The sequence below is a fragment of the Panthera uncia genome, assembly GCF_023721935.1.
Source record: "Panthera uncia isolate 11264 chromosome A1 unlocalized genomic scaffold, Puncia_PCG_1.0 HiC_scaffold_17, whole genome shotgun sequence".
Taxonomy (NCBI): domain Eukaryota; kingdom Metazoa; phylum Chordata; class Mammalia; order Carnivora; family Felidae; genus Panthera; species Panthera uncia.
Window position 1 is genome coordinate 56,892,499 of NW_026057577.1, and position 10,064 is coordinate 56,902,562.

Below are 10,064 nucleotides of genomic sequence, written 5' to 3' on the forward strand. Positions count from 1 at the left end.
CCTGCATATTCCAAACTTCCTTTCCTACTCTGTAAAATAATTCTAATGCAGTCCCAACCCCTTGCCTGCATCCTATTACAAGGAGGCAAGGGAAGTTGTTGGTGGCAGGAACTCTCCAGTAGAACACTGATGTTATCTGCTTACCTTTTCACCCCCTTAACACAATGCTAACTTAACTCAGAATCAGATCATCTCCTCCCAGATAAAAGAAAATTATCTTCAAAAGAAAGATTAGACAAATACCAGCCTAGGCCTCTGATTAACAGGTATTTTTAAACTGACTTCCCCACACTGGTCAACCATACAGTTATAGCATTATTAGATTTGGTCAGCATTGGGAAAGAACTTCAGTTAACCCATGAGGAAATACAAGTTCATAGCTGCTAAGTGACTGGACTGAGATCATAGTTAGGCTAACAGCTGATCAAGGATTACAACTATGATTTCCAAACTCTGCTGCATATCTTCATGGTCCTCAACTACAGCAGAATAGGGGCAAGGATTGTTCTTCTAAAACTAAAAGGGAAAAAAACATACCTTCTTGAGAAGCAGTGATCTCCTAACTCAGGCTATCCAAAGCAACCCCTACAAGAACCTCAAGGTCCTACTTTGGAGTTTGTATGCCTTAAGAGAGAATTCTCATCATAACTCTTCAAATCTGAGATGTCAGATGGCATACAATCAGTTCTCAGAGAAGCCACTAGGCTTCAAATGAAAATGAAGCTCTTAAGTCTTCCAACAGGGAAATCTAAGACAGCAGATTTTCTGACAAGCATGTACTCCTCCCTCTATCGTGAGAAACAATCCAGTCACTGGAGTCTCTAAGAGTGGCATATTAACTCTTTCAAGATACCAGAGCATCATTTACTAAATTACTTTTGAGAACACACTACATGGTAGTCCAGTTCTTTGGAAAAGGTAATTAGCCTCCCGCGGGTGACTAGTTTACTCCAAGTGAGCACTGTGCTCACCATAGGATGAGAATAGTCTCTTTTTGTGAGAATGAAAATACTATTTTGCTTGTTATCAGGAGTGATTTATTTTTCATCTTAATAATCATATAAGCCTTGGGGGGGAGGAGCCAAGATGGCGGAAGAGCATGGAAGTTTTGTTTGCATCTCACGTCCATGAAATCTAGCCAGATCAACACTAAACCATCCTGCACACCTAGAAAACTGAGCTGAGGATTAACACAACAATCTGCACAACGTGAACCCCAACTCAGCAGGTATGGCAGCACAAAGAGGTGAACTGGAAGAGAGAGGCCACAAGGGCAAGGAGCTGTTTTTGCTTGCAGAGAGAGGATGGATGGGGGGAGAGTATGGGAAAAGCACCCCCCCAAAAAAAATCCATGTGGAGAGAAAATGGAAAAGTGGAAACAGCTGCAGGGACTGAACTAAAAAGGGAGAAAGGAGAGGGTTTAAATTCCATTAAGACTCTATAAACACGGGGAGCACAGAGTCTGAAACTCCGCAGCTCAGTACCTGGCGGTGCTCTGGTGGGAAGGGCAAATCCCCAGGAGCAGAGTGAGGTCTGGAGATCCTCGGGCCACACAGGGAGAGGTGGCTCCTCTGCAGGAAGGAGATTGGTAAAGGCTGTGAAGCCACCCAGTCCCAGCAGACTCCAGAGAACAACCACATTTGGTGGTGCTGGAACAAGGTTGTTAAGTGTGAAGCCTGGTGCCAGATGCATGTTGTGATTTTCCATAATCCCTGAAATACTGCTGCTACACAATTGTGCAACATTTTTCTGGGGCAGGCTGACACCCAGCCACAGTCTGGGCATCGGCAGCAGCACAGTCCCACGAATGTTCCTGGACATGGCCGGCACCCAGCCATTGCTTGGTGAGACCCTCAGAGGGTCTGATTGGGTCAAAGCCGCAGTCCCTCAGAGTGAGCAGTCGCATCTGAGATAAAACTCAGGAGGGAGATACCACCTGGCAATCTGACAGCTTGGTCACAGACAGTGTAAAAGCGGGGAATGGATGCAAGCTGGTGACAAAGGACGGGTGTGCAGTTGCTGACTGGGGAGAACAGAGTTCCCAAACTAGAGACTGGTAGCTGGGTGACACCATTTTCACTGCTCCCACGCATGCGCATACACACTTAGAAGCGCCACAACAATCCAGAAAGCTAAGCAGCAGCATCTACTGGAGAATGGAGCCATTACACTAAGTTCTGCCCAACTGGGCCAACTTCGCTCTTCAGGAACACCACAAGTCTCTCTGCCTGCTTAGTTTATGGACTATAAAGTGCTTCACAGTTTGATCTCTACAAAAAAACGGTGTAATTTCAATCGTATTTCAGTCTGTTCGCTGGTCCATCTATTCAATTTTAATTTTTTTCTTTTTTGTTTCTTTTCTTTTTCTTAAATACAGAAAGAGAAAAAAATTATTTTTATTTTCAATTTTTATTAAAAATATTTTTCTTTAATGTTTTTCTACTGTATTTTTTACTTTTTTGTAAATTTTTCAAATTCTATTTTCTTCCATCATTTCATTTTATTCTATTTCATTGTATTCGTTTTTTCAAATTCTCAAACCTTTTTTTTCCCCCTTTTTTCTCTAATCTATCAAGCTCCTTTCAACAACCAGACCAAAACACACCTAGGATCTAGCATCATTTATTTGATTTGTGTGTGTGTCTTGTTTTTAATTTTTTAATTTTATTTTTTTTACCTTTTTAATTCCCTTTCTTCCTTCAAGATGACAAAATGAAGGAAATCACCCCAAAAGAAAGAGCAAGAAGAAATGACAGCCAGGGACTTAATCAACACATATACAAGCAAGATGTCTGAACCAGAATTTAGAATCACGATAAGAATACTAGCTGGGGTCAAAAATACATTAGAATCCCTTTCTGTGGAGATAAAAGAAGTAAAAGCTAGTCAGGATGAAATAAAAAAATGCTATAACTGAGCTGCAGTCTTGAATGGATGCCACGGTGGCAAAGATGGATGAGGCAGAGCAGCGAATCAGCAATATAGAGGACAAACTTATGGAGAATAATGAAGCAGAAAAAAAGAGGGAGACTAAGGCAAAAGAGCACAATTTAAGAATTATATCAGTAACTCATCAAAAAGGAACATCAAAATCATGGTGGGGGGGGGGTCCCAGAAAATGAAGAGAGAAAAAAAGGTAGATGTGTTATGTGAGGAAATCATAGTGTAAAACTTTCCTAACCTGGAGAAAGACACAGACATCAAAATCCAGGAAGCACAGAGGACTCCCATTAGATTCAACAAAAATCGACTATCAACAAGGCATATCATAGTCAAATTCACAAAATACTCAGGCAAGGGAAGAATCATGAAAGCAACAAGGGAAAAAAAGTCCTTAAGCTACAAGGAAAGACAGACCAGGTTTGCAGCAGACCTATCCACAGAAACTTGGCAGGCCAGAAAGGAGTGGCAGGATATAGTCAATGTGCTGAATCAGAAAAATATGCAGCCAAGAATTCTTTATCCAGCAAGGTTGTCATTCAAAATAGAAGGAGAGATAAAAAGTTTCCCAGACAAACAAAAATTAAAGGAGTTTGTGATCACTAAACCAGCCCTGAAAGAAATTTTAAGGGGGACTCTCTGAGGGGAGAAAAGACAGAGCAGGGGTAGGGGAGACCAAAAGCAACAAAGACCAGAAAGGACCGGAGAACACCACCAGAAACTCCAACTCTACAAGAAACATAATGGCAATAAATTCATATCTTTCAGTACTCACTCTAAACGTCAACGGACTAAATGCTCCAATCAAAAGACACAGGGTAACAGAATGGGTAAGAAAACAAGATCCATCTATACACTACTTACAAGAGACACACTTTAGACCCAAAGACACCTTCAGGTTGAAAGTAAGGGGATGGAGAACCATCTATCATGCTAATGGTCGACAAAAAAAAAAGCCAGAGTAGCCATACTTATATCAAACCATCTAGACTTTAAAATAAAGACTGTAACAGGAGATGAATAAGGGCATTTTATCATAATTGAGGGGTCTATACACCAAGAAGACCTAACAATTACAAACATTTATGCTCCAAATATGAAAGCACCCAAATATATAAATTAATCACAAACATAAAGAAACTCATTGATAATAATACCATAATAGTAGGGAACTTCAACACCCCTTTTACAACAATGGACAGATCATCTAAACAGAAAGTCAATGAGGAAACAATGGTTTTGAATGACACACTGGACCAGGTGGACTTAAAAGATATATTCAGAACATTACAACCTAAAGCAGCAGAATAAACATTCTTCTCCAGTACACATGGAACATTCTCCAGAATAGACCACATACTGGGACACAAATCAGCCCTCAACAAGTACAAAAAGTTCGAGATCATACCATGCATATTTTCAGACCACAATGCTATAAAACTTGAAATCAAGCACAAGAAAAATTTTGGAAAGATAACGAATACTTGGTGACTCAAGAACATCCTACTAAAGAATGAATGGGCTAATGAGGAAGTTAAAGAGGAAATTAAAAACTAAATGGAAGCCAACTAAAATGATAACACCACAGCCCAAAACCTCTGGGACGCAGCAAAAGGCAGTCATAAGAAGGAAGTAGATAGCAATCCAGGCCTTCCTAAAGAAGGAAGAAAGGTCTCAGATACACAACCTAACCTTACATCTTAAAGAGCTGGAAAAAGAACAGCAAATAAAACCCCAAACCAGCAGAATACAGAAAATAATAAAGATTAGAGCAGAAATCAATGCTATTGAAACCAAAAAAAACCCAGTAGAACAGATCAATGAAACCAGAAAAGCTGATTCTTTGAAAGAATTAACAAAATTGATAAACCCCTAGCCAGTCTGATCCAAAAGAAAAAGGAAAGGACCCAAATAAATAAAATCAAGAATGAAAGAGGAGAGATCGCAACCAACACAGCAGAAATAAAAACAATAATAAGAGAATATTATGAGCAATTATATGCCAATAAAATGGGCAATCTGGAAGAAATGGACAAATTCCCAGAAACATATACACTACCAAAACTGAAACAGGAGGGAAGAAATAGAAAATGTGAACAGACCCATAACCAGTAAAGAAATCAAATTAGTACTCAAAAATCTCCCAAAAAAACAAGAGTCCAGGCCAGATGGCTTTCCAGGGGAAATCTACCAAACATTTAAGGAAGAGTTAAACCTATTCTCTTGAAGCTGTTCCAAAAAATTGAAATGGAAGGAAAACTTCCAAACTCTTTCTATGAAGCCAGCATTACCTTGATTCCAAAACCAGACAGAGACCCCATTAAAAAGGAGAACTATAGACCAATTTCCCTGATGAACATGGATGCAAAAATCCTCAACAAGATATTAGCCAACCAGATCCAATAGTACATTAAAAAAATTATTCACAACCAAGTTGGACTTATACCTGGGATGCAGGGCTGGTTCAATATCCACAAAACAATTAACGTCATTCATCACATCAATAAAAGAAAAGACAAGAACCACCGATCCTCTCAATAGATGCAGAGAAAGCATTTGACAAAATACAGTATCCTGTCTTGATAAAAACCCTCAAGAAAGTAGGGATAGAAAGAGCATACCTCGAGATCATAAAAGCCATATATAAAAGACTCAAAGCTAATATCAGCTTCAATGCGAAAAAACTGAGAGCTTTCCTCCTAAGGTCAGGAACAAGACAGGGATGTCCACTCTCAGCACTTTTATTCAACATAGCATTGGAAGTCTTAGCCTCAGCAATCAGACAACACAAAGAAATAAAAGGCATCTAAATTGGCCAGGAGGCGATCAAACTTTCACTCTTCACAGATGACATGATACTGTATATGGAAAACCCAAAAGATTCCACCAAAAAACTGCTAGAATTGATCCATGAATTCAGCAAAGTGGCAGGATATAAAATCAGGCACAGAAATCGGTTGCATTCCTATATACCAACAATGAAGAACAGAAAGAGAAATTAAGGAATCGATCCCATTTACAATTGCACCAAAAACCATAAAATACCTAGGAATAAATCTAACCAAAGAAGTGAAAAAATCTATACACTGAAAACTATAGAAAGCTTATGAAAGAAATGGAAGATGACACACAAAAAAATGGAAAAAATATTCCATGCTTCTTGAATATTTGTTCTGCAAGAATAAATATTGTTAAAATGTCAATACTACCCAAAGCAATCTACACATTCAATGCAATCCCTATCAAAATAACACCAGCCTTCTTCACAGAAGTAGAACAAATAATCCTAAAATTTGTATGGATGGGGCGCCTGGGTGGCGCAGTCGGTTAAGCGTCCGACTTCAGCCAGGTCACGATCTCGCGGTCCGTGAGTTCGAGCCCCGCGTCAGGCTCTGGGCTGATGGCTCGGAGCCTGGAGCCTGTTTCCGATTCTGTGTCTCCCTCTCTCTCTGCCCCTCCCCCATTCATGCTCTGTCTCTCTCTGTCCCAAAAATAAATAAAAAACGTTGAAAAAAAAAAAAATTTGTATGGAACCAGAAAAGACCCTGAATACCAAAGCAATCTTGAAAAAGAAAACCAAGGCAGGAGGCATCACAATCCCGGACTTCAAACTGTATTATAAAGCAGTAATCATCAAGACAGTATGGTACTGACACAAAAACAGACACTCAGATCCATGGAACAGAATAGAGAACCCAGAAATGGACCCACAAATGTATGGCCAACTAATCTTTGACAAAGCAGGAAAGAATATCCAATGGAATAAAGACAGTCTCTTCAGCAAGTGGTGCTGGGAAAACTGGACAGCGACATGCAGAAGAATGAACCTGGACCACTGTCTTATACCATACACAAAAATAAACTCAAAATGGATGAAAGACCTAAATGTAAGACAGGAACCCATCAAAATCATCAAGGAGAAAGCAGGCAAAAACCTCTTTGATCTTGGCTGCAGCAACTTCTTACTCACCATGTCTCCAGAGGTGAGGAAAACAAAAGCAAAAATGAACTATTGGTACCTCATCAAAATAAAAGGCTTCTGCACAGTGAAGGAAACAATCAGTAAAACTGAAAGGCAACCCACAGAATGGGAGAAGATATTTGCAAATGACCTATCAGATACAGGGTTAGTATCCAATATCTATAAAGAACTTATCAAACTCAACATCCAAAAAGCAAACAATCCAGTCAAGAAATGGGCAAAAGACATGAATAGACACTTCTCCAAAGAAGACATCCAGATGGCCAACCGACACATGAAAAAATGCTCAACATCAATCATCATCAGGGAAATACAAATCAAAACTACAATGAGATACACCACCTCACACCGGTCAGAATGGCTAACATTAATAACTCAGGCAACAACAGATGTTGGCCAGGATGCAGAGGAAGAGGATCTCTTTTGCATTGTCGGTGGGAACGCAAACTGGTACAGCCACTCTGGAAAACAGTATGGAGGTTCCTCAAAAAACTAAAAATAGAACTACCATACAACACCAGCAATTGCACTACTAGGTATTTATCCAAGGGATACAGATATGCCGTTTCGAAGGGGCACATGCACTCCCATGTTTATAGCAGCACTATCAACAATAGCCAAAGTATGCAAAGAGTCCAAGTGTCTATTGATGGATGAATGGATAAAGAAGATGTGGTGTGTGTATACACACACACACACACACACACACACACACACACACACACAAATGGAGTATTACTCGGCAATCAAAAAGAATGAAATCTTTCATTTGCAACTACATGGATGGAACTAGAGGGTATTATGCTAAGTGAAATTAGTCAGAGAAAGACAAATATCATATGACTTCACTCATATGAGGACTTTAAGAAAAAAACAGATGAACATAAGGGAAGGGAAGCAAAAATAATATAAAAACAGGGAGGGGGACAAAACACAAAAGACTCTTAAATATGGAGAACAAACAGAGCGTTACTAGGGGGGCTGGGGGGAGGGATGGGCTATATGGGTAAAGGGCATTAAGGAATCTATTCCTGAAATCATTGTTGCACTATATGCTAACTTGGATGTAAATTTTAAAAAATATAAATTAAATAAAAATACAAAAAATAAAATAAAATAAAAATAAATAATTACATATGCCTTTTAATATATGGTATTTTAATATTGGTAACCACTCCCCTAGGTGATAACAGGCAAATAGCAAGTGCAATAAGCTGGGAGCTTTAACACTGACCTGTCTAACCTAAATTCAATTTAATAAACATTTATTGAGTACCTACTATTTGCCAGAGTTAATGCTAGCTATTGGGGAATTACATTGCTACAATTTATCCATTTGGGGAATATCTGTGATACTATAACAACACTATATGAGATTATAAATGGCTACTAATGTGGGTATGGCAGATGGTCCACCATCACTTGTCCTGGTCATTAGAGACCTAAATCTGATCAAGGACTCCAAATTTAAGAGGGTAATAGAGAACTTGGTAATGATAGAGATAAATATTCCACACCTACTTTATTGATCTGAAAATAAGGCCCACAAGGAAAGGACAAAAAAATTCCAGTAAAGTGGAGAAGAGAATCCTCCAGGGTGACAGTGCTATCCTATGAGGCCCAGTTCCTTCAGGAAGCCTTGCTCAGGAATTCTAGCCCCAATGATCTCTTGCTTCTTTGAATTCCCAGTGCATTTATTATACAGATAAGAGAATTTAACACTTGATCAAACCATTAAAAACAGCTTGTGTACAACACTTTTTGCACTGTATATTAACTAAAATTTGTCTCACCATCTAGATATAGGTTCTTCAAGAGCTTGGGCATCATCTATTTCTCTGGCACCCCCATCTCCACAGCCTCGCCAATAAGCAAAAAAAAAAAAAAGTAGTTATTGACTTATAAACTATGAAAAACATGTTAAATAAGGGAACTAAGGGTATTTATGACATAGAAAATAAGACTGCAGAGGTATTTTCTACTCACTGAATATCCATGTGCTCCCCTATATTGGCCAGCTCTCTTGCAATTAGAAGCTACATAACTAGTTCTTACTTATTGGAATATTAGCAGGAGTTTCCAGGCCAAACCATTAGAGCCAATTCACAGCCTTCCAGTTCTCTCCTTTCCTTCCCAAAAGACAATGGAAACCCCATAATGAGGTGGCCAAACCACAAAATGGAAAAAAAAAGCTTGCTATCACTGAGTCTCCGCATGAAGGGGAGCTGTCCTGGGGAATCACTTCACTTATAGTGGAATTTATGTAAGCAAGAAATAGACCTGGGTTGTTTCAAGCCAGAAAAAGAAGGTTTATGTGGTACCATACCATATCCTAGTCTTATACTGATTAATAAAAGACTAAAAATAAAAATCATTTCAGTACTAAGATAGGTGATGGAAAGTCCTAACAAGGCAAGACTACAGAAGGAAGAACAGGAAGCAGACTAGTCTCAATGAAATGAAGGACTTCCAGGTACTTGGGCCAAAACTAGAGATCTGTCTTGTGATGAGTCAGAATCTGCAAGTCCACTTGCCATGAAATGAAAACAGGACAACTATTCAGGGAATTTGAATGCGGTGACTTCAAATATCCCTTTAAGTGCTAAGATTTTATGATTCTATGGTTGACAGTGAAGGACAGAAAAATGAGAAACAGCTTATCCTGAGTTATGAATATTTAATATTATATATTAAGTAAAATAAAAAGATCCTCTTATAAAATCTTGCATGGAAAGACAAGAAACATATCTGTAGCACCAAAGGATTCAAGGATGCTCTCCCTTGTGGATAGAGTCAAACCATCACCTCTCCCTTACAATGCCACCAATCCCCCTCAAAGTACTCTCAGAGCTGGCTCCCAAGTTTCTTGTTACATCAGCCCAGAGCTCATGTCACAAGAAGACAATTCCACTGATAAAGATTCCCCACACAAATAAAGAGCCTTCTCAGTGGCATGGTAGAACTATCTTGAATTCATTTCTAAAAAGCAGGTAAAGATCAAGAGGAAAGGCGTTTTCTAGACTCCTGAAACCATGTTTAATTATTTTTATTTTAGAGAGAGAGAGAGCTAACATGAGCAGGGGAGATGGAGAGATGGAGAGAGGGAGAGAGGGAGAGAGGGAGAGAGGGAGAGAGGGAGAGA

The 10,064-nt window shown here is 39.2% G+C and overlaps 1 protein-coding gene across 4 annotated transcripts in view; it reads right to left on the minus strand.

Annotated features, from left to right (window-relative positions):
- WDR41 (WD repeat domain 41) overlaps positions 1 to 10,064 on the minus strand; it is a 188,861-nt gene that overhangs the window by 173,961 nt on the left and 4,836 nt on the right. For 3 of the 4 annotated variants that reach the window (XM_049649692.1, XM_049649691.1, XM_049649693.1), the window contains one exon: positions 8,716 to 8,782. The exons of the other annotated variant lie outside the window; for it this stretch is intronic. In XM_049649692.1, coding sequence (XP_049505649.1) covers positions 8,716 to 8,752 — 37 coding nt within the window. In that variant the 5' untranslated portion in view covers positions 8,753 to 8,782. Of the gene's footprint in view, positions 1 to 8,715; positions 8,783 to 10,064 lie in introns of those variants that run through there. 4 annotated transcript variants of the gene reach the window in all.